Raw genomic sequence first — 22,939 nt, 5'->3', positions numbered from 1 at the left:
AGCATCCATCTACACAGTAAGCCTCACGATTGAGGCTGACGTGATTTACAAAAGCGCCAAATGGTTCCATCTCAAATCTCCATCTCCATTGCGCGCGACACCCCCGCGACAGCGGTATGGCTCTGACCACCAACACGCTCGCCACACTCGGGACAACGCGCCACCTCCATAGGCATGCCGCACTCTCCGATCGCGAACTGCGTTGCGTTAGAACATACTTTGTGAGAGTGAAGAGCAGTAACTTACCGGATGTCCGTTGACACATTTGTACCAGTGTCCAGAGTGAGTTGCGATGCCGCCACGCCCGCTGACCATAGCCTGTTTGATAGACTCCAGCTCCTCCTTCGATACCGCCTCATAAAACTCTTTGCTCAGCATCTCTGATGCAGCAGTAATAGCCTGGCGGAAATTATCTCTACCACCGAAAGGATGCTCACAGAGCTTATCAGCCGTCGTCAAGAGAATCCTGGCGAGTTTGCGGTAGTCGATAGCTTTCGCGCGATTGTTGTCTTGACCAGACTGAGCACTACCGAAGGACTGAGCGATCTGGGCGTAGTGTAGTATAGCCTCAACTGCGAGTTTGGGCAGACTCTCACGGATACAATCACCGATAAGCTTTTCCGTGTCTTTCATAAACTGATGCGTCTTGACGAGCGGCGAACCCCCGGAAAAACTAAGGGGCAATTTACTCAGGAGATTTTTCCGGACTACGACACGCATGATCTCAAGGTTGTCTTCGAGCACCAAGCAGCGAACCTTGATCTCGAGCAGTCTACCCCCAAGAGTAATACGTTGGTCGCGATCGCGCTTGGTGGACGTTTCCGAAGAGTCAATCGTCAACTTTGCAAACTCGGCGTTCAATGAGTCGTCTCGCGATATACTATGAAGAGTCGCTTGGTGCAGCTTGTAGGTCGGCTGATGTCGAATGTCCATCCGGCGTTGGAATGCTTTGACTGCATTCAATAGCTTGATAGTGTCCCCAGAGCGGTTCCTGATCTCGTCGTTGATGGACTGCATGGTAAACTCGTGAGCCGCCTCGCCACGTAGCCTGACGATTTCAGCCGGGACAACACCCTTTTGCGATGCCTCAAGCTCTTTTCGGACATCTTCAAGCTGGCCTTGTAGTTGCTGCAGTTCCTGTTGACCGTTCACGATGAAGCGTTTAGACATCTCGTCGATGACAGCCCGATTAATGAGTCGATTATAGCGCTGCGTAACGTATTGCTTGATAGGCTCTCGACAATTTGGACATTGTGGAATCGATGCGGAAAGCTCGGCATTCTCAATCAGCCCGGTAAAGAGACCTGTGGATGCGTCGAGACTATACACATCTTTGAGGCCAACAAGTCCATCCAGTGTTTCAGTCGTGAAGAAATGCCCGCAACTGAGAACGACTATAGGCGAGTCATTCAAGTCAACGTCAGCATACGGCAACATCATGATCATGTCTGGCTGCTCTTCAGGTTTCATGCCACACTCTTGACAGTAGTCCTCAGGGCATACTTCACCGCAGATGCTCGGACATTGATGACCGCATAGAAGGAGCTTCGTACAACGTTCGTCGCAGGGCAAGCGACTGCACGGAGCCGAACAGGGCATCTTGCAGTCGCCTTGGTGCTCACATGACCAAACACACGGCTCAACGCACGGCGCACAAGGCTCATGGCACCTCTGCGGGCATTTAGTGTGCTTGCAACGTACCTAGATGGAGTCAGAATACACTTTGGGGATAGATAGATGTCACTCACTTCACATGGCGCTTGACACAGACCGCAATCTGTACCATCGTGGCATAGGCGATTGCAATCGTGATTGCAAGTTCCATGCTTTCTCCCGCATGTCTTCGTGCAAGCTGCGTGCTTGACAACCGGTTGGTTGTACATATCTTTAATGTTGCACTGACCGCAAGTTCCAGGGCATGGATGGCCGCAAGACAGAGGCGCACTGCATGGAGTAGGGCACTTGAAATCTTTCCCGGAAACATCCTTCGAGCATTTTACGATCACATCGTGCCCACAGCCAGGTACGGGCTTCGAGACCTTGACGTCGCATGGTATGCTGGACATGTTTCGGGTACGGTGACAGGCGACACCATGCTTGACATGGCCGCATGGAAGTTGTACGTTATCGAGTGGGACCATACACTTTCCACAAGACTCTCCGCACGTGGCTTTCTGGCATGCGTGACCACAAGGCTGATGTCGGCGCTGGCATGGCTGCTCGCACAGGAAGACTGCATGCATCGCTTCCGAATGGCATCGGGCCCCACATTGATGACCACAATCGAGACGATCGGCGCATGCTTCTCTGCAACCCCCTTCAGGGCTTAGCCTATGGAAGTCTTCAGGTTGCTGTACTTCAGCGTCCGTATCGGGATGCCGAGGGCAGGACAGAGCCAGGGCCTTACCCACTGAGTCGGTCGCACGTAGCATGCCAATAACCCTCTGCCACATCTCGACGCTAGAGTATGTGTCTGTGTTACCGATGAGATACATGCCATGCTGAGCGCGACTCAACAAGACATTGATACGGTTTGTCGTCTTGAGAAATCCGACGTTCTGCCTCTCGTTGCTCCGAACAAGGGAGACGATGATGATCTTGGCCTCTTCACCTTGGAAGTTGTCAACCGTAGCAATTCTCAATAGCTCCGACAGCTGCTTCTTCTCCAACGGCTTGCCTTGATGACTCTCATGATCGGGTGTCGCAACGTCCGGACTGCTGTCGCTGTCCACTGCAAAACCATCCCTCTCGAGCGCTTCTTTGTCGCGATCGCTGAGACAAATCTCAAAATCGCTGCGCATAGCAGCTCGCAGTTTCTGAAGCTGGCCAGTATATGGTGTTAGTACCGCGATATCATCTGACTTGTAAACACCTTGTCGAACGACATGCCGGACTAGTGCATGCACCATCTTGACTTCCCACAAATTGGATTTGGACTTGGTGTTGTGCACATCGCTATCCTTCTCGTTCTCGAGGTTGGTATGATCAAGCCAGAAGACGTTATGGCGCAATCCGACAACGTCAGGCAGATCAATGGTAGATGCATGGTCCTTAAGTTTGTCGTATATGGTCTCGCGGATTAGCGAGGATATCTGCGGGCGCATACGACGTTGTACGTTCAGCTGAGCAACGGGCATAAGAGGCCGCCCAGGCTCACCGATTGAGAGGCGTTCGAACTGACTCCTGTCGAGCGCATGGAGCTTTCCTCGATCGCTTTCGAGCGACAAGTCGCGGAAATTGCTGACCGAAGGCCGGAGTTGCTCGTGATCACCAATCTGGATCAAGTGCTCAACATCAGGAAGTAGCGCAGAAATCATGTGGCTCTCCATGACCTCTCCCGCCTCCTCGCAGATGATAACCTTGCACTTCACCTGCTGGAGTAATGAAATACGCTTCGCCAACCCAGAGGTCGTGACACCGATGACATCTGAATCCTCTAGCAGTCGACGATTGAGCTCTTCGTGGATGTTGCTCAATTCGCGTTGCGTCTTGGTAGCATCGTTGACAATCTCAAAAAGCTCGCTAACCTTGTTGTTTTGAGCCTCAGAAACCCAATGAGCGATCAGTGCGCTCCTCTCGTGAACTGACAGGGAGAACACATTTTCAGTAGCCCTCTGCACGACTTGTCGTAGGACCTCCGGGGATAGTACTGGATGATGGTGTGTTTCACTGCCTGCAATCCATACATCAAATGGGTGACGGCCAGCCGTCTGGAAGCCTTGATCATCGACGCGACGGAACTGGTTGTAGATTCTTGGGTATTCCTCGTGGATATGGGCTTTGAGATTTTGCCACTGCGCACGCTTTGACAAGGCGTGAAGACCAGCAAAGGTCTTTCCAGCCTCCTTCTCATTCTCGTCCAGGTTCTTGTACCTCATAGCCGCCATGTACTTCTCGGATTTGGTTTTGGTCTCCTGGTCGCCAATGGTGCGAAGGTTGTGGTTGGAAAGCTTCTTCGACTTACTCATGCCTCCGACACGAATGAGCTTTTTCACGCCGATGTCTAGTAGATGTTCCAGAAACTGATCCAAGGCATGGTTCGTATAGCATACGATAAGTATGGGCCCAAGGTCCTTCTTCTTCTTCTTGATATCCAGCAGTATTCTCATGATCTGGAGACCCAAATAGCTCTTCCCTGTACCTGGAGGTCCTTGAATGAACGCAAATTCGCGGGTCAACGCAGCAACTAATGCGCGACACTGTCCGCGATCCAGCTGTGTCTTGGTCTCAAGCTTGTCAAGGAGCGCCTCGTCGTTGCACGATGAGGTCGGTTCGATCGAAAATGGCTCGCCGTTCTTGTCCTTCATGAGCGTTGTGGCTGGGAATCGGAAGCCAGAAGTGCGCGCGTAGAGAGGTGGAGGAATCTTCTGAATCCCACGTGCCCCTGGGGTACCACTGTGTTTGTCTGGAACAATCCATTGCCGGAAGGGCAGACGATTCAGCCGATGCATAGCCTGTAGGCTCTCTAAAGTGGGTGCAAATGTCGCCGGCATGACCTTCGGAAACTCCAGCAAGAGGCCGCGGGTCACTCCAATGTTTGCGCGCATGAGCATCTTGACTGTTGCTCGGTCTTGAGTCACCAAATTCGTCGTGACGTAAGCCATCTGGTGATGGTGTGTAAGACTATACTCCTTCTTGGGATCCGTGGTCTTGTCTGAGACAGTGAGGAAGATGTGTTGAACGACATTATCTTGGATCCAGATGAATGACAGGAGCGACCCGTCATCGAATCGCCGGGACTCCTCCCACCACTTCACCTTCTGATCGGCATTCTTCTTTCGAACGATTGCAGGCTGTAAGAATTCCATCTGAGCCTGCAGACCCTTCCGCTTATTGAGTGTGACATAGGAGACACGAGCGTTGGTATACTGATTGGCGCGCATGTCTCCAAGATTGGCATAGGACAGCGCATTGGGATCTTGAGATACTGCATGCATGATACCAGCCAAAGAACTCTTCAGTTCTCCGAAGATGTCATGGCGCATTAGCCGAAAATAAGTGTCGATGTGGCGTTGTACAGGGTCTTCAAGGAAATGTGGTTGATCTGGATCCGTATATGGCAGGAATTCTTTCTCATCGGTCATGATCTCATCACGAGTCGGAAAGAGTATCAGGTCACCGATGTCCTTTTTGTCGTTGTCGAAGCGGCCTGAAGGAACTACCAAGTCTCTTGGATAGAAAGACTTCTGGTCGCTAGCATCGTCGTGATCGCCAGTGTCATCATCACCTACACTATCAGCAAGCATTCCTTGCGCACGTGCTACCAGGGCTCGAATGTCGTTGAGGCGGTTGGTAGTCCGGGCCGAAACATCTGGAGAGCCCTTGCAAGCATCGCTTGCAGTCTGGATTGAGTCCACTAGCGGTATGATATTGTCGTTGAAACGTGCTCTTCGCTCCCGCCTCAACAACTCGAGTAGCGCCTTTGTCATTGCCAGAAGTGTTGCTTGATGATCCTCCGTAGAAATTGCAAAACACCTAATTGTTCGAGCTGCTGAGAGAGCATTGGAAACTCGCTGCAGATATTGAACCGCAGTACGTCCAGCGACCCCGCCGAAGAGGTTGTAAATCGATCCGACGTGTGTGTCAACCGCAAGACAGTGTAGGAGCGACGAGTGCGTGATCGTGAGGAGGAAATTGCGAGCATTTTCAAGGAAGGTACCGCAGTCTGGGCTAACATTCGTGCGTAGAATGGCTAGAATGTGGCGATGACCGTTCTCATCGTCTGAATCATCGAGATCTTGGGGTAGCTGTTGAAGCCAGTCTCTATCTCCGTTTTCGAGTATGCCCAATGCACCTTCCCTAAGGTTTTGGTGTAGGAAGTCAGTGTGTGTCTCATGTGCGATTCGTAGAATGAAGTACTTACCAAAGGCGCCGCATAGTTGTCGGATCAGTCTCAGCCTCACCAAGACGGCGCTTCCAGGAGCTGTATGACTTTCTGGCCTCTCTCTGCTCGTCCGTCTCTTTGGTTCTAATAGGCTTTGACTCATGCTGTGGGTTGCCATCGTGGTTGCTGAACGAGTTGCCGCCACGACCGCGACCGCGACCAGGACCTCTACCTCCTCGCCAGCCTCGTTCACCTCGTCCGCCACGTGAACCGCGTCCGCCGCGTCCGCCGCGTCCGCCGTGTCCAGACATATTGAGTCTCTTCAAGTGTGAGTTCGAGTGTAAGTTACGAAACAATGTGTCGCTGCAAAGATTGTGTTGTTGGCGACTCTTGCTGGGAAGGAGCAACTCTTCACCGTTTGTGTTGATGCTAGCCGAAAAGCCCTTCGTGCTGTGATGAGAGGTGAAGGTGAGGTATCGAATTCCTTTTATCTGCGGTGGAATAGCGGGCACCAGTCAATGGCGAACAAATATGCGTGCATACGGCGTATGCATGCGGGCGCGTACACCAGCCAATTCTGGTGTTCCAGCTTTTCAGCCTCGCCAGCGCGTACATGTATCGATTCCAGGATTCCAGCTCTTCAGCCTCGCGACATATCTAGGCAGAACCTCTACGCATGATAAACAGAACTGCTTTGGGCAACATCTTATCTGCCTTTGTGCCTATCTTCATGCCTGAGGTATCCCTAATCTGGGAGGCCGCCACTATGACGTAACGAAAGCAAGAAGAAGAAAGAGCGAGTGATCGTAATTACCAATAGAGGATGAGAACCAGCATAAAAATAGAGATGTGGATTTGAGACAAAACATAAACATGATACGGATAGATCCAAGACTCCACAGTAATACTCCACTGTGACGCTTACGCAGAACGCCAGCTATGCAACACTACCATATGCCTGAACATTACTTCGTACTAACATCCGGAAACAAAACCTGGATCATCTCGTCTAGCAGTGTGAAAGCAATATGCGTACTGCATCTTGTTAGCTCTACTCAATACACTGAACTCACTTGTAAACTTACTTCAGCCTTGTATTATTAATAGTCCCCTCAATCTTCTTCGCCGCCAACTGCGCATTCTGCCTCCCCACCACACTACTCGCCAACTCAGGCACAAGTGTACTGAGAACCTCGCTCGCCGCTTTCCTACTCCCCTCTTTGTCCTTGCTGGTTCTCTCAACGCCCGCTTTCATCCTGCCGTTGGGCCACATGCTATCCTTCAACGTATCAATGTACTTGACGATGTTGTTTTCAGACAGCAGGTTGTCAAAAGACTCGCGGACTTTGCGTTCGATGGTGCCGCCGAGAAGTTGGTGGAGGACTACAACGACGGCGCGACCTCGAAGCCAGTTGTTCTCGCGGTTTAGCTCAAAGGTCTCAAGGAAGATGTCGCAGATTGGTTTTACGAAAGGCTCGAGCTCTTTGTTTTCGAAGGCGAGGAGCTCGGCCTCTGCCTCTGCGTCGTTGTTGGGTTCGCCGGCGACGAGAACACCGGACGAAGAGAGGTTGCCAGGTTGGGCTGTTGCGCCGTTTGTATTCGCGAGCTGGGTGGTAGCGGCTGATATGAGGTTTTGACCTGCGACAGATAGTTGATCGAGTACAGGTATATTGCCCAAAAATTCTTCCATGCCATCTGCGACCGAGTTGTAGATACGAGTCACAAAGTCGTTGGAGTTAGGATTCTGGTTTCTTAACGCATCGGCAGGACTGATCGCCGCCTGAGAAAGGAAGGCGCGTAGTTCACGACTGCGGCACACAGCTGGGATGAGTAGAAGCTCCCTCAGGTACTTCTCAAGACCAAGCCGTCTCTTGTGTAGGAAATCTTTTTGAAGCTTAAGCATCATCTGCCGGCGCGGGAACTCTAGATTTCGAACTTGGGGAAATTTCACTCGAAGCCTTTTGTTCAGTTCGTGGAACTCGCTATACCGCCGTGAGACGACCCAAGTAGCGGCAGGCATCTGATCACCAGAACGTCGTCGGACTTCGATGACATACATAGCGTACTCCTTACCATCTTCTTCGGTACCGACCATGATAGATTGAATGAATACAGTGGCTCGTCCATACAAGCTGTTATCGCTCTCTTGGACAATGTACTGCTGACGTTGTAGCTCCTTCCTCTGTATCTCTCGCTGGAGACTGGCTTTCGATTTTCGTAAGATCCTCAGTTCGGCAGCGTTATTTGTCAACTCCGCCTTCGATGTAAGAGAGTCAACGATAGACTCTTGCGATACAAGACGCTCGATATCTGCAGTAAGTGCATCGATAGCTTCGGCAAGACCCAGATCTCCAGGTGCTGCCTCATGTATCTCTTCCTCATCGGCTTTGCTTCTTGGTAAGGGGTCATCGATCTCGTCTTCCAGAAATCTTTCCTCATCGCCAAAGATATCATCATCAAAGACTCCACGCGTTCTGGGCTCTCCAACTAGACCCAGTGATGCTATACTTGGCTTGAGGTCTTCCTTGCTTTGATGTGATTGTCCTTGAGGACGCGGGGACGACACTCGTTGTATATCGGCGGATCCATGCATCGAGACATTGTCTATTGGCGATTTTAGACTTGGCTCGTAGAAGATAGATCCTTCAGGCTCATCCATGATGTCAATAATAGCAGCTTGCATGGCGTCGACCACCTGCGTGTTGTTACCATTGGTGCGGCCATGACCAAAGTCGGAGTTGAGGCTTGCGGTCGAGTGTGCAAGAGGGTCGGAGTCGTAGTCGTCGTCAAACAGAGGCGTGCGTGCAGATGATGACGTCTGTACATCTAGAGAGCGTCGCGCGGGCGGTTCGACGTTCTTGACATTTCCTTGGCTCTTCAGATCTGATGATGATGCAACGGCTCGACGCAGGTCTCCATGCGGAATCTGCAACGCACTCTTCTGCCGTGACTGGGTCCGGATCATAGCAGGAGCCGCCGTGGACGAGTTGTCGAGGGTTTGCGCTACAGTCCTGGTATTAACGGTGCTATTCTGAGCGTTTGCTGCCTCGTCCATGGCTAGCCACTTGTAGTACAGATTAGATTTCTTGAACCTCCGAAAATAGGGTTCCTGTAACTGGTCGTATGCTGCCGTCTGCGCACGCAATAACGAACGCCTCGCATTATGATATTGCTGCGGTGTTGCCTTCCGTCCAGCTTTGAGAAACTCTGAAACCGCCTGGCGTGCTTCAGGTAGTATCTTCAGCTCCGGTTTTGACAGGTAACCATCGTGAATCTGCGCAAGATCTGCACGATCAGACTCTGTCCAGGCAGGAAGCGCGCCTATATAGTCCGGCGCTTCTTCAGTCTCTACCTCCAGTGGATTGCGGAAGCCATCCACCACAATCCAGAATTGTACCAGCCTCATTAGGTCTGCTTGATCCATGAACTCCATAAAGCAAGACAGGCCCGAGGCATCGTACAGTACTTCGCGCAGAGACGCGTTTGCGAACTTGGACGAGGTACGTTTGTGCTTCGGCTTCTCCTGTTCGGCAACTTTTGCCCGAACTGAGCCACCAGCGCTGAGGTTGGCGACCTTTGTATCCAGAATCTGCCGCGCTGTTTCTAGACGCCGAAGGTACACAGGGTCTTGACCCTCTACCATTGAGTCCTTCCGTAGTTGACTTGACACCTCGCTGCGAAATCGTCTGGCATCTGCAAGGGTATTGGTTTGCCGGATGGCTCGTATGAAACGTTCGAATCGTCGCTCATTATCACCGGGCGCAAGCTTCGGGAATTGAACATTCTTGAGGTTTTTCGGTGACGGCGGAGCGTGCTCGTCGAGGGCAGCTCGAATCTTGCGAACAGTCTTCCTTTCTTGGATCAAAGATTTCCCCTGCCATGTTAGCTACGTCCTACTACGAGCGGGTAGACTCTTACATAGCCCTCCATAAGCTGGTTCCACATGTCTGGGTCAGCAAGCATCTGCATCACAGGAAATAAGACTGCGCAGGCTACAAGCTCTTTAATCAGTACATTGACGGCAGGACTGGTGGACATGTTCGCAGGTATGATCGTGGGCAGTAATCGCGCGACGATGCTTCGTAGATGTTGCTGCTGTATAGGCTTGGTATTCGAATATGCCAGCGAAGCCGCCGGATGCAATCGACCCTCCTTGTATTTGGCTGCAATGGCCAGGTCAAGCTCCTCAGAATCCGTGATATCCCGTGACAGCTTGCGTCCACGAACTATGCGCTCTGCCTCATACGATGCTCGCAAGTGGTCCGTGATAAGAGGTATCATGCGCGATACAACTGTCTCGACCATATCCAATGCCAGTATGCGTTCTCGCACTTCGCCCATTGAAGCCCGTATCGCCCGGTCCACCTCGTTGACGAATGTTGGGCTTTTGCTTATACTGCCATACCAGCTCTTCACAAAGTCGCGCAGTATCAGCCCAATCAGCACGTCAATGCTGTCTGATATCATGAAGGACGCTGGGTATAGTGGCTCCATCATGTACGTGTTCCTCAGGTTCATGGCCTCCCTCTCAGCCTTCCACCTATCTGGCGCAACGAAGGCGACATGGCGCGGCCCGTAGTCGACCTTCCCGCCGCTTCGCACGTCTCTGTCCCAGGCAATCGTAAAGGTGAGCCATGCTAGCAGCGCAAGCGTCGCGAGCACTCCGGCGATAAAGGCGTAGGGTAGGTAGTGTAGCTTCGGCTGCCAATGAGTCAGGTACCCCCAGGCGATGAAGATGGCGATAGCGGCGAAGACCAGATCTCTGCGCTTCACGGGGGCCATAATCGTGCGGGTGCCGCCCGTTTCTGCATCTTGAGCGGGATGGTTGGGAATGCGGGAGGCTTGGTGTTCTTTGGACAACCCACTTTCAAGCTTAGACCACTGACGTATCCCGCGTATTCCGTATTCACATGCATCAGGCTGGGCACACTTGCTACTGCACAGCTTTATTTTGGTCTGGACAAGCCTGAGGTGAAAGTTACTTGTTGAACTATCTGTATCATGCTGAGTCTTTATATGCGCTATCGATGACCGTGGAAATGATTGCGCTCTCCGTGCTTGGTATAACCTCCTATGCAAACAATGCCATGATCCCAATAATGTTACATTCTTGACGCCAATCCAACTCCAAACACTATGCACAAGCTGCTTCGTCTCTTCAAGGCAACCTACTCTAGAACTTTCGCCGTCCGAGTGTCGGCTTCCAGTCGAGTGGATGTGTCTCTTCAGTAGCGTTCTCGTCCTGCTTCCAAATCTTGATTGACTTGTCCGACTCTCCAGTGATGAGACGCAGACCAGTCTTGTCAAACGTCGAACACATGACACCCGCTTCCGCTTCAAGAGAACCCGGTTGTGCGATGCTTTCTGTGTGCTGGAAGCGGTGACCTGTCTTCCAGTCGTAGAATGAGGCTTCACCATTGTCGCTACCAGCAAACATGATGTTGTCCTCGTTGACAGAGAGTGTGTTGATGATGCTGTTGACGGGCGAGAAGTTCTGCATAAAGTTGCCTTCCGGACACAGCCATTGCTTCGCCGATTGCGCAGATCCAGAGGCAAATGTGAATTCTGTTGGATGTGTGGCAAGAGAGCGAACAGACTTTTTGTGGTGGGTAAGTACCGTACGCGTCTTTCCTGCGACAAGATCCCAGAGTCGTATTGTGCTATCCATGCTTCCGGAGATAACCTGAGGTTCGGCTTCTTGGCATTGGATTGAGGAAATGGTTCCCTTGTGGCCTCCGAGGACGTGGATGTTGCTGCGCGATCGCATGTCCCAAACGCGGACTACACCGTCTCGTCCTCCTGTGCAGAGCACATCTACGGTCGGATGGAGCGAAAGCGAGTAGACTCCGCTCAAGTGGCCGTGGTAATGTCTGATGACCTTGTTGGTCTCGAGATCCCAGCACTTGACCATCTTGTCTTCTCCGCAAGAGAAAAGGTATGGGTGTCTTGGGCTCACTGCGAGCCCTCTAACTGCCGAAATGTGTCCTGTCAATGTAATCTTCAGTTGACCACTAGCCAGATCCCAAAGTTTAATCGTCCTGTCTGCGGCACCCGTAGCGAACCATTGGTTTCCAGGCTCCATTGCCACTGATCGCACCTATACAAAGTCAGTTGATGTCGCTATTGCGCACGATCTTATCGTATTGCTTACCCATCCCATATGTCCGCTAATGACCGTCTTGACCTTCCAGGGCGCATGCCAGTCAGGCTTCGCTTGACGAACCACGTCCTTCCTCACCAGCGCGCTGGACGTCTGATCTCTATTTGGCGTAGGTCCTTGGGCATTTGGCGCGGCGCCCTTTCCTCCGGCCCTCACTGCCAACTGCATCGACTGCGCGTCGCGTGCTTTGTCCGCCTTCTCTGCGACACCATCAATCATCCTCTGCATCTTAGGGTCCGATGCCTTCTCTTCGGCATTCTGCGCCTTGATCTTCTTACGTCGTTCGGCCGCCGTGGATGCTGCGCTAGCCATTTTCGCGGCCAGTGCAGGTGGGAGCTCGCGTACATGCTCATATTCGTTGCGAATGCGCGATGCGACGCTGGCCTGATCTGCGGCGGCTAAGGGTGCTGGTGTTGTCGGGTGGATCGAAAAACTGCCATTAGAGGCGTGATCTAGTGCGGCGGGAGACGCAAAGTCGGCGGCAAATATCTCTCGTGTGCGCTTCGAAGAGGTTCTAATAAGCTGCTCCGCCGTGCTTTGAGGTCGCGAAGCTGCGGTCTCGGCCATGATGACGACGTGATGTGGAGGTGGGAGGTTTACTGGGCTAGCGTAAGCTGTGGTGGTTCGCGACTGCAGTGACGTTCATAAGAGAAACTTACGTGTTGATGTGTTGGGTGATACCAGAGGCCAACAGCTGGTCGTCGACTCTCCATCGCGAACATTGACGACGGAAGTTTCACTAGCGCGCCTGCCTCACCCAGCCGAGCTAACACCGAGGGATATCTTATCTGATCTTCAGGCTGCTATCTTCCAAGGCTGCTCAGCCTCGCAGTCGACTTGAGCACGACATATCTTGCTATCTTCACACCATTCCTGGATTTCTTATATTATGCGACGTGATCTTCTTGCAATCTTCACTGCATCGAATTGCTTACATATCTTCTAGTCTTGCGGCTACCATCGATCTACTTCGCTGCTTGTTGCATGGTCCCGCTTTATCCCATCTGAGACTCTCAAATCCGGAATACGTGTATATTTGGTTGTTCCTCGAAAGATGGCGTTCGACTTGGTTACAATCATGCCAAAACGGCCAGTGTCAGTTACTGCGCGAATTGGCAATGACACCATAATCCAACCCACGAAACAGGATGGACACACATGCCTTGTGCGGATCCACCGTCGCAAAAGCCTCTGCTGGTGAACGCATCAAACCAAGGTCTGTTGCATCCATTGAAGCGCAAGCTCTAAAAAAAAAGACGACGGTTTGCGGAAATGGTTGCGTACAACGTCAGCGTATCACACAATAGCATCACTCTCAACCGTACCGTCTGCTCATAGTCACAGCTTAGTCTTCAACCAACTCTAACCTCTGGAAATGTAAGGATCGAAAGGTAGCATTCCATGATGCCCGCAAAGTCGGGGCGCAGGATCCGTGCGATACACATCTCGACCAGAGGAAGAGCCCGGAATGTTGGGAGCTCAATGAGGTTACATGGCCGGTAACCTTGTACGTAAGAGAGCTGGTGAGCGATCTCACATGGGTGCCAACATCGGACCTCCCAATATCTGCGGTGGTTAAACGGTCCAATGCACGGCGCTCGCATGTACACACCACAATTCGAGACCTGCAGGGGGGATACGAGGCTCCGCGCCGCAATATCGCAGAGCCACGGCGCGGAGCTCACATGTCAGATGCTGTTAACGGCATGCGTGGCGTTCACCGAAAAATGTTTAGACAAACATCACCGTGATCACGCAATGCATCGCGAACGCATCAACACGACCCATCTACGTCCGTTGCTACTACGATGCTTGTTTCCCCAGATCTCCCGGGTTCTCCGCTTTACAGCTCATGGCCCCAACTCCCCAGGATTGCGCAAAAGCAGTGGATGGGCGCAAATACAAGCACATGCTGCCGAGGAACTTGAAGCCAGAGCCAGACCGAGCCGCCAGATCCTTCCAGAGGAGGAAGCTGCCTCCGCGTAATATGACGCAGGAACGGCCAAACCCTTGCTCTTCAACAACAAGGCCGTAATGGTCGCATGACAGCACTGTACGCGTAGAGACATACACCACCTTACAGCGCCGCGCCTGAACATATACAAGACGACTTCTTTGGAGAACGGATTCTGTAGACACATGCAGGCACAGTAAGGCCGCCAGCCTCACGCCACCCGACCTTGACTCTCCGAGAATTTTACAGCGATGGGTGCTCGGATGGCACATCCGTTCAACGAGTGGGCCAGGTTCCTGGCGACTTTCTGCGCGACTAAATCGGGGAGCTTAGCCAGAAAGCCGTGCATGGATTGTCCCGGATGTATGGCCGAGAAGGGTCGAAATTTTGCGGGGTTGTAACAACGGATTCAGCGCCAGCTATCGATTTTGTGTCGCCTTTTGCCTGCCGCCACCCATTGATCACAGTGCCCATATTCGAGAAGGAACATCGCTGTCAAACATCTGCTCAAGCCAGTGAAGTACGTCCTCGTTCGTTCTGCGTGCTGACATGTGTACCTTCCAAGACTGCCCCGGATTTTCGCGCTTCGCACCAACTCCGAAAGCGGTTAAATGAGAACGGCCAGCTCCGTCACTGGCTGCAGGTTGCCCAATGAGCAAAAGCTTCTAGTGTCTTGGCGCCTTAACAGGTTCTTCCCCCGTCCCTTGCCTGGAGTCGCCGTCGCCCCAGTGCCAATGCTCACCAATGACATCCAATCGACACACCAATGGCTTTTTACATGAGGCATCTGCACTACATACTCCTTGCAATTTCTATTCAATACGTCAAAAAACTTAATACATGAGCTACGCGGATAATATCTCCTTTGTTTCAACCTTCATGAATCAAGACCACTTGTTCGGCGAGACGCGGCGCGCTTCGTTCCGTGGCAATGGCAAGCAATAGACTTTCCCATCGTCAGTCCAGTCTCGATCAGCCGCAGCTAGCAGTTGGTAGTCTGGGGTAGCGTCATCAAGCTCTACCACATTGAGCAATACCTCCAGGGGCTGCACGCAGATCTCGAATGGGGCGAACAAGATGCCCTTTGCGGTATCCACTTGGGTGCTACGGTGCTAGCTTGTTTCCCACCGGGACATGGGAGGCCTCGAGACGCGGTTGATATAAAGAGCTTGCGACAGTTCGCTCTTCGTTTTTCTGCAAGCTTCACTGTCGTTATACACATACCAAAGAACTCTCACTACACCGATCACTGTATCAACACCAGAACTTCCGTCAAAATGAAGACCTTCACCATCGCTACCATCGTCGCTCTGGCCTCCGTTGGCGCCGCTCAGCTTGACAACATCCCGTCTTGCGCTGTATGTTGTCAGAAACTTTTCATGGGTGTCATGTAAACTAACAGTGCACAGCTCAACTGCTTCGTCGGTCCCCTCACCAGCGACGGCTGCTCCTCTCTCACCGACTTCGCCTGCCACTGCAAGAAGGGTGCTCAGCTCCTCTCCCAGGTCCAGCCCTGTGTTCAGGGTGCCTGCGGTCCTTCCGACCAGGCCGCCGCCATCGCCGCTGTTGAGTCCACCTGCTCTGCCGCTGGTGCTCCCATCAGCATCCCTGATGCCAGCGCTCCCGCTGCCAGCTCTGCTGTAGCCTCCGCTACATCTGCTGCTGCTGCCTCAGCCGCCTCTTCCATGGCTTCCTCCATGGCCTCCGAGGCATCCTCCGTCCTCTCCGAGGCCTCTTCCGCTGTCGCATCGGCTGCCTCCTCCATGTCATCCGAGATGTCCATGTCCGAGTCCATGTCCATGACCGCTACTCCTACCGCCACCGGCAGCATGAGCATGACCCCCTCTGCCTCCATGTCTGAGTTCACCGGTGGTGCTGCTCAGGCTACCCAGGCTGTCGGTATCCTCGGTGCCGCCGCCCTTGCCATGTTCGCTTTGTAGATACCCTTACGCTCTGGATGGATACATGAATCATTGACTGGATAGTCATGGTTGGGATGTAATGGAATTATGTTGATGGAGCGATCGGATCTTGTAATACCACACAAAAACGATAATGCGATACCTAATACTTCGAATTGAGTGTTCCCCTCATCTGTGCCCTTGACACCATCAAAGAATGCTTCACTCCAAAAGAAAAGCTAGCATAAAATCAGCTGAATCGCAAACATAAGGAAATAGTATCAATGCTCTTGATCATAACATTAAAGTGTCTGCTCTTATACCTTCCCATTGACTCCCGAGCTGCCAGGCTGCTTTGTTGGATAGTCCTGCCTGCCTCTTGCTCTTGTAGCCTCGTCTCTACCACCCCTCAATTTGTTCAGATCGTGCTGAAACTCAGAATGCCTCTCAACTGCTGCGCTTATATGTCGGATACCTACGGTGACGATGATAGGAGGCAAATCTTCACCTGCCAATTGCGCCAACCGACGTTTGGCCCGCTCTTTGATCTCTGCAGTGGCAACTGCATTTTGCAACACGTTGCGAAGTTCTCGGCCGTTAAGGTCTTTGCAATTCGCTTTCAGATAGACTGCAGCTGACTTCTCGACTATGATGCTTCCTGTTTCCTGGAACTTCTTGACAAACTTTTCTACAATCTTTGCTTTTGTCTCATCCGACAACGGGTTGTAAGCGATGGGACAAGTAATCCGTGAGATGAAAGAGTCGTCTATATGACCCGCTCGATTAGTTGTCAGAAAGAGAACGCCTTTGTAGTATTCCATAGTCCTCAAGAAGATAGTTGACAGACTATTACGTTGAAGATCTCCATCTTTCCGCTGTTCAAGGAACAGATCGGCCTCATCGATCAGGAGGATTGCATCCCATTTCGCGGCAAGGGTAAACCACTTCCGAATGTTGGCTTCCACGTCATTTTCGAGCCTGACGTCTTGCACAGTAAGGCGAAGTAGTGGCCGACATGTATCGTTCGCAACACACTCCACTGTCAGAGTCTTGCCAGTCCCAGGACCGCCATAGAGCAAGAAGATCTTGCCCTCGCCTTTGCCTTCCACAAAGTCAGAGGCTGAGCTGAGTGGGCTCTCGCCTCTAGGTAAAACTGTTCGAAGGGATTCTTTGTCTGCGTCGGTGACCAATACGAGTTCTGTGTCAAGCTGGTTTTCTGATGGTACTGGTGGACGCTCGCTGATTCCCTCAATCTCGAAGATCATCCACCTTTTGTTCCTCAATGCAAAGCCTTCAGTTCTGCTGGGAAGGAGTAGACACAATTCATTGAGACGAGGAAATGGATCTTTCTGGGATGGAACATAGTCGGTCAAGCCGCTAAATCGATGACCACCGCCACCATCTAGGATTGGAGTCTCTTGTGGTGGGAGTGGAGTCGTCCAGAAATGATCCTCGTTCTCCTCTGTGAGGTATTGTCGGTAGGCAGCCGGATCAACAATGATTTGGCCTTCGTACTTACTAAGCCGATGTTTGTAATTCCTATGCGCCGCGAGCTCACTGAGCACGGAAAGATATTTGTGACCACGCTTCTCAAGGGTACCACGTAGTATACCGTTGTCCAATTTGTCATAGAGCCGGGCAGGAACAATGGTCAGATCTCTGAGCGGCCTTGGATGATCGAATTTGACGATATTGGCCTCATGTGCAATGCGCTGGAAAGCAGTACCAGTATAGTGGATACTCCATAACACGACTTCAAGGTGATCGCTGTTATCTCGTGCTGCATGACTGTCTTTGTCTTTTTCAGCATACCTCCAAGAGGCAATGACGCATGCTGAGTACTCATCGTCACCCTCACCACGCTTCGAACCCCAGCTTGTTGCATTTCTTTCTCTGCCGTACTGTTCGATCACATCAACAGGTACCCAAAACGCCGCTCGTTTGACATATACGACAGTACCTGGCTTGAAAAGTAGCCACAAGCCACTGTACTCTATTAACTGTTTCGGGTCAAGATATACGGATGTCAGTATCGGTACTGCCTTGACCCGATACATTCCAGCAAGAAGCCGTAGAAGAACAGCAATGTCGTGAGCAGTCGTAGCGTCGCATGGGTTTTCTTCGGGCTTGAGCTCGCCAAAATCCAGATATGGACGTAGTACTTCAGATAACTCTTCGTCTCCGCAGCTTCCTAGCTCCAGTTTTCGATCGCTTTGCTCATCTTCCGGCAAAGACTGGCGGTAAGTATTCAAGTATTGTTTCAACTCTTGATAACAATACATGAACTCAACAAAAGTATCTCTGATGGGTGGTTGAAATGTTTTCCCATCTCCCCGGAGCGGATAGTAGTCCAAGACTAACTCACACAGTTTGATGAGCTTTTTGGAGTAAAGCTTCAGATTGGGCCAGTATCTGTTCTTGAGTACTGCGTCTCGACCAAATTCAAAGTCCGCGGGTTGCTCTCTCCAGGTCTTTGACGTGTTTGGCTCTTTTCCTGTTTTGTCCTGGACTACAGCATCCACGTAGTAAGTGAGCACCGCCCGCGATTCTTCTTCGTCCTCGGGATCTGAGCCTGGCAAGCCAGTATTGACACCTGTCCAAGGTGTGTTTTTGTAGAAGCTGCGGTCCACTTTGTTATCCTCCTTCAAAGTCAAACAGTACAGGATATCTGGACGTTCTGGCGAGGGTTCAATCCCAGGGGCATCGCTTTTTGAAGTTTCCAAATCTTCTAGCTTTGCGGGTGCATGATTTTCTTCGCCTTCGGCTTTCGTCTCGCCATTGATTTGCTCAGTTTTCGTAGATGTGTCATTCAACTTAGCAATCGAAGATGAACCAATGCCATCGTCGTCACCCTGCCCTTTCGTTGAAGTCCTTGATAATTTCCACTTCTGCGGTATGTTGATAGGCATTGTTTCCCCTGTGAAGTGATACAACGCAGTTCGTAGCCGTACGTGAAAGACTCTGATAACCACCATTAACGTACAGAAGTAAACATTTAAGAAGCGGGCCAAACTCACTGAGCGAAGAGAACGCTTCTTAGTCTACGACCATATTCTAAACATATGGTATGGTCAGTAGAAGAGGTAACGAATACGTGTATAAGGCAAGCAAGGCGCTTGAAGACACCACTAGATTTATTTCAACGAAAAACTACAATAGAAGATGAAAAAGTGTTGGCAGGTAGATATTGCATCACGAAAAATTAAACTCAACTGTCTTAGACTGGAAACGAGGTCTTGATATCTAAAGGCTGTAGGACTAGTGGTGTGTGTGCATGACGAACGATGGCTGTGGTGAATGCATTCGATTTATCTCCGCCAAGCCCGAATGTTAATAGTGCATCGAATGAGATGTGCATGACTCTATCTGATCGGTCTGCTTCATGCGTATGTCATCTATAAAAGGAATGCCAAGGCATAATCCACAAGGCTGAATATTTTGAAGCGGGGTACGGGTAAGCTGAGCATCTGAGGGTTACCTGGGTATGATCACCGAATCTGCGGCTGCTCGATTTGTTCTCCTTGCGCGGGATGGAGCGCGATAGACGTTCATTGGCCACCAAATTGTCTCAAGCTACAAAGCTTTCACGTAACCCGAGGTTCGGCAGCCTTCTGGCTCACAGGAAAGAGCACTGTTGGCACACGGAATCGTTGATACTCAGCCTTCGGGGGCTGTGTTTCTGATGAGTTAACATAGTGGTGTCGATCATGATTGGCATCCATGGATGGTTAACACAGATGTTTCCACAGTTGTCTGTCTACGTGTCTGGTATCGTTCGAATACAACGCTTTTGGTTACCTCGGCATCGTCTTCAACCCATGAGTGGACCTATCTCAACGTAAGACCGGCAATCAGCTGTTCCAGACTGCATGTGTGAGTTGGTGGCTTTCCGCACCTTTGGGATATTATAGGTAGTAGCGAAGCACTTGCATGCGAAGTGGCATACTTCGCCTCACCGGTCGGTCAGCCTCTCGTTGTATGCTTGAGCTAGTAATATTAGCTCTAATACAAGCTGCAGGGCTTATTTCAATGACGCTTGATCAACTCCACTGCACGACACATCGCAAAAGTCTCAGATCAAGGCTATCTTGTTATGGCTGAACTACCTCTTGCCATCCTCGGCGTGGCTCTGGCGTGGAAGGGTATCATAGATTTCGGTAAACTGATCAACGATATCACCGAAGATCACATCCGGGAAAAAGATTTCCTGGCTATCCAGCTCCAAACCTCGGAGCTAATGCTCGGAGACTGGGGTGCTTTCTGGGGACCCGATACCGACCGATTCCAGACTTTAGAACCAGCCAGAAAAGAGACAATTATTCGAATCATTTTCATATTACATGGCTCGCGCGAAAAGGCAATGGAACGTCTGAGGAAACAGTACCACGACTTTACCGACGAATCAGATGAAGAATCAGATGAAGAAGCAGATCAGCCCAAGAGTCGCTTTTCAAGAATGGTGGGCAGACTAGCGCATACCACGAAGAGCCAACAGACCAACTCGACCCTTGAAGGAAAGGAGAATGTAGATCGGCCCTATAATCGTCTCTCTAGAATGGTGGACAAGTTTGTGGATGCTACGAGAAGAAGCAAGAACAAGGCCCAATGGCTAATGGGCGATCGCGATCTCTACAATCAGCTCGTAAAAGAAACAATGGAGTCACACAAACTTCTCAAATATCTGACGAGCGCGTCTGAGAGATTCCTCGCCTCTAATTGTACAGTCTTAAAAGATACTCAACCAGTAGGCTCTGTACTCTCGAGCGTAGAAAGACAGATCCAACAGCACGCCCCATACCGTAGCAGAGCATCAAGTGTAGCTAGTGCGTCGCCTACTTTGGAGAAGGAACAATCCTTGGATGATAGAACACTGGCCGTTTATGCTTCAAGAACGATATCCTCGAGCAAACAAACAGACATGGTTGTAAAGCGCATCGAGTACTCTGTCCACGCTCATGGAGACACACGTATTGCAGAGTCTATCGCTTTATGGTGGAACGATGCGCACGGAGATGTTCTGCTTCTTGAAACCTCGGATGAACCAGACGATACAACGGCCACATCCGCGGGTGTACTGCTCTACTACTTGGTAGATTGCCACAAACTCATATTCATCTTCGAATCGGACTCTGAAGACTCAACGGCTAAGCGATTCTTGGATATGCTACGGGCTCTCATTCAGAGTTTGGTGTCTATACGAGGGAATCAACCACTTGATGGACCGACCTTGCCGATGAACATGATGGAGATGGAAAACAATACTATCGAACCCACAGAGATGCAGCAGCTAGTTGATTGCTTCCACTCTCTTCTTCGAAGTTTTGTTAGAAACTGTGACAGACAAGTTCTATTGATCGTTGACGGACTAGAGCATAGTGGCTTATGGGAAGGTAATGGCTTTACGCAGCTGGTTCGCGCGTTTGTGAGGGGACTTCAGGATATATGCGATATGACATTCGATGAGCCAGGACCACGGCTCAAAGCACTGCTTACCCATAAAGGCCATGCAATGGATCTGTACGATTGTGTCAGAGAGATGAACGTTGCCGATCTCACAGATCACGCTGCACGCGTAACGTCCATTAGAGAAGACCTTGTTGACACTCTTCACGGATAGCTAGTGGCGCCAGTTGGATGAATCACATCACACGAAGACTTTTGATGTAACAAGTGGTTGCTTCATACCAGTTTCGTGTCTTTTTACAGATAGTCTGACTGAGCAACCTTGCAGTACACAGCAAATTATTCGCCTATGGTGTTGATGATGAGGCAAATTACATGTACGTCCCATCCTAATGAGGTTCGGCTACTTCGCCATTCTCTCCCATGCGCACGCCGATAGCGGTATACTGGTCCAAGTCTTCAGCAGGAAGAGACAATGACTTGTTGTCTAAAGGTTCATAATCGCCCCCTTCCATTGGGAAAATACATCCGACTGTACAGCATCTTGGTGAATTGCCCGAAATCCCCTTCCATGACTGCCGCAAAACCATCTTTCCAACGTTCCTCGGAAGATTCATGCGTAATGGCCCAGTCATCGTCCGACGTTCTGGTCACGCGCTTGACAGTCTCAAACATCTCCATCTGGCTCAATCGAAAACTCGAGATGTAGACAGGGCGACTACTAAACCGTGATAAAGTAGGCGACTTGTCCGATTCGTCTTCAGGAAGTTGTTTGAGGCTGAATAGATTCGCAACTGCCCGAGCACACTGAGCCCAGGTGCTGACGTTGAAAGGAACATTGCCCTCGTCGAACATGATAAAAGATCGCTTCGTGAAGTCAAAGCCAAAACGATCTGGACCGCCGCCAAGACTGAATTCGTACCAGAAGTTGCAGACGAGTCGGATGTTTGCGCTCACACCGAGATTCTCGATCTCAGCGTGGATAGCCTCACCAGAAGGTGAGAGCATAGAGTCGTCGCAGAGCTTCCTGTTGGCTGCGTCGTGACCAAACCAGTTAGGCATAACGTAAGTAACATCAGCCTTGGCCGCAGCACGCACAAGCTTGCTTACAGTGTCCCGTGGTGCTGTAACTGCCATGGTGACAATCAGTACTTGCTGGCCGCGGAGGGCGTCAACAAGGGCATCCAAGTCATCTCCGCTGTAATCCACACGCTCAATACGCACGCCTTCCGGTAAACTGTTGGTACTGTTGGCGCGCGTGATAGCTGTCACTGTGTGTTTGCCCGTCTTCAACAACGCTTCCGTCAAGTACTTTCCAAATTGTCCCCCAGCCTGACACGTCAATAAGAGAAACACGGCAGTTATGTAGGAGGACGTACCCCTACAATAGCCACCTTCTCAATACGATTGGTGAATCCTTGCGGCTGATCTCTGGCGTATGATATCGCCATGTTGGACAGAAATTGATATTGTAAGTCACCTGTGTTCGATTGCAGGACCCGATGCTCGTGCCCCTTGATCCTCAAGCTTCGTGACGATAGTTCGGGTGGAGTAACAAGTAATTGGCGCGTATAGCTTCAGGATACTGAACTTCAAGCTGAGGACCTAGCGAAGTGAGATAGTGTAGCTGCTGGCTAGTTACATAGCACATTGCTCAGCTTTAGACCATACCATGATGGATATTGCGGACTTTGGCT

General features: G+C 51.0%; 7 protein-coding genes across 7 annotated transcripts; 2 read left to right on the top strand and 5 right to left on the bottom strand.

The window, feature by feature from the left end:
• Positions 1-32: 32 nt before the first annotated feature.
• CC77DRAFT_793997 (hypothetical protein) lies at positions 33-6,245 on the bottom strand. The gene is made up of 4 exons (XM_018533214.1): positions 5,864-6,245; positions 1,749-5,799; positions 247-1,701; positions 33-197 (listed from the first exon to the last, which is right to left on the bottom strand). The coding sequence occupies exons 1-4, from the start codon at positions 6,133-6,135 to the stop codon at positions 72-74; spliced, it is 5,904 nt and encodes a 1,967-aa protein (XP_018387690.1). The 5' UTR covers positions 6,136-6,245; the 3' UTR covers positions 33-71.
• A 544-nt stretch (positions 6,246-6,789) lies between these two features.
• Positions 6,790-10,606, bottom strand: CC77DRAFT_1060160 (hypothetical protein; the record flags this gene model as incomplete). The annotated part of the gene is made up of 3 exons (XM_018528316.1): positions 6,790-6,859; positions 6,910-9,698; positions 9,743-10,606. The coding sequence occupies 3 exons, from the start codon at positions 10,604-10,606 to the stop codon at positions 6,790-6,792; spliced, it is 3,723 nt and encodes a 1,240-aa protein (XP_018387689.1).
• Positions 10,607-10,789: 183 nt separating this feature from the next.
• CC77DRAFT_793877 (pre-mRNA-splicing factor prp46) lies at positions 10,790-12,774 on the bottom strand. Its single transcript, XM_018533212.1, has 3 exons — positions 12,644-12,774; positions 11,976-12,583; positions 10,790-11,921 (listed from the first exon to the last, which is right to left on the bottom strand). The coding sequence occupies exons 2-3, from the start codon at positions 12,549-12,551 to the stop codon at positions 10,998-11,000; spliced, it is 1,500 nt and encodes a 499-aa protein (XP_018387688.1). The 5' UTR covers positions 12,552-12,583; positions 12,644-12,774; the 3' UTR covers positions 10,790-10,997.
• Positions 12,775-15,172: 2,398 nt separating this feature from the next.
• CC77DRAFT_1019275 (CFEM-domain-containing protein) lies at positions 15,173-16,120 on the top strand. The gene is made up of 2 exons (XM_018524805.1): positions 15,173-15,296; positions 15,348-16,120. The coding sequence occupies exons 1-2, from the start codon at positions 15,216-15,218 to the stop codon at positions 15,876-15,878; spliced, it is 612 nt and encodes a 203-aa protein (XP_018387687.1). The 5' UTR covers positions 15,173-15,215; the 3' UTR covers positions 15,879-16,120.
• Positions 15,975-19,090, bottom strand: CC77DRAFT_793895 (P-loop containing nucleoside triphosphate hydrolase protein). The gene is made up of 3 exons (XM_018533213.1): positions 19,053-19,090; positions 18,857-18,893; positions 15,975-18,800 (listed from the first exon to the last, which is right to left on the bottom strand). Exon 3 carries the CDS (start codon positions 18,746-18,748, stop codon positions 16,157-16,159), a length of 2,592 nt encoding a protein of 863 aa, XP_018387686.1. The 5' UTR covers positions 18,749-18,800; positions 18,857-18,893; positions 19,053-19,090; the 3' UTR covers positions 15,975-16,156.
• A 609-nt stretch (positions 19,091-19,699) lies between these two features.
• CC77DRAFT_793866 (hypothetical protein) lies at positions 19,700-21,544 on the top strand. The gene is made up of 2 exons (XM_018533211.1): positions 19,700-19,801; positions 19,858-21,544. Exon 2 carries the CDS (start codon positions 19,933-19,935, stop codon positions 21,454-21,456), a length of 1,524 nt encoding a protein of 507 aa, XP_018387685.1. The 5' UTR covers positions 19,700-19,801; positions 19,858-19,932; the 3' UTR covers positions 21,457-21,544.
• Positions 21,545-22,693, bottom strand: CC77DRAFT_1088042 (NAD(P)-binding protein; the record flags this gene model as incomplete). The annotated part of the gene is made up of 2 exons (XM_018529462.1): positions 21,545-22,574; positions 22,622-22,693. The coding sequence occupies 2 exons, from the start codon at positions 22,691-22,693 to the stop codon at positions 21,738-21,740; spliced, it is 909 nt and encodes a 302-aa protein (XP_018387684.1). The 3' UTR covers positions 21,545-21,737.
• Positions 22,694-22,939: the final 246 nt, after the last annotated feature.

The sequence above is a fragment of the Alternaria alternata genome (genome assembly GCF_001642055.1).
Source record: "Alternaria alternata strain SRC1lrK2f unplaced genomic scaffold CC77scaffold_7, whole genome shotgun sequence".
NCBI classification, from domain to species: domain Eukaryota; kingdom Fungi; phylum Ascomycota; class Dothideomycetes; order Pleosporales; family Pleosporaceae; genus Alternaria; species Alternaria alternata.
Note: the sequence above shows the minus strand (reverse complement) of the source record. Positions and strands in the feature narration are given on the sequence as shown.

Bases quoted from the DNA above. Each gene is read 5' to 3' on its own strand.
- CC77DRAFT_793997 (XM_018533214.1), bottom strand. From the start codon at position 6,135: ATGTCTGGACACGGCGGACGCGGCGGACGCGGCGGACGCGGTTCACGT. The intron at 5,800-5,863 runs GTAAGTACTTCA...CCAAAACCTTAG, and splicing joins ACAACTATGCGGCGCCTTTG to GGAAGGTGCATTGGGCATAC. The intron at 1,702-1,748 runs GTGAGTGACATC...GACTCCATCTAG, and splicing joins TGTGTCAAGCGCCATGTGAA to GTACGTTGCAAGCACACTAA.
- CC77DRAFT_793877 (XM_018533212.1), bottom strand. From the start codon at position 12,551: ATGGCCGAGACCGCAGCTTCGCGACCTCAAAGCACGGCGGAGCAGCTT. The intron at 11,922-11,975 runs GTAAGCAATACG...GACTTTGTATAG, and splicing joins TTAGCGGACATATGGGATGG to GTGCGATCAGTGGCAATGGA.
- CC77DRAFT_1019275 (XM_018524805.1), top strand. From the start codon at position 15,216: ATGAAGACCTTCACCATCGCTACCATCGTCGCTCTGGCCTCCGTTGGC. The intron at 15,297-15,347 runs GTATGTTGTCAG...AACAGTGCACAG, and splicing joins ACAACATCCCGTCTTGCGCT to CTCAACTGCTTCGTCGGTCC.
- CC77DRAFT_793895 (XM_018533213.1), bottom strand. From the start codon at position 18,748: ATGCCTATCAACATACCGCAGAAGTGGAAATTATCAAGGACTTCAACG.
- CC77DRAFT_793866 (XM_018533211.1), top strand. From the start codon at position 19,933: ATGGCTGAACTACCTCTTGCCATCCTCGGCGTGGCTCTGGCGTGGAAG.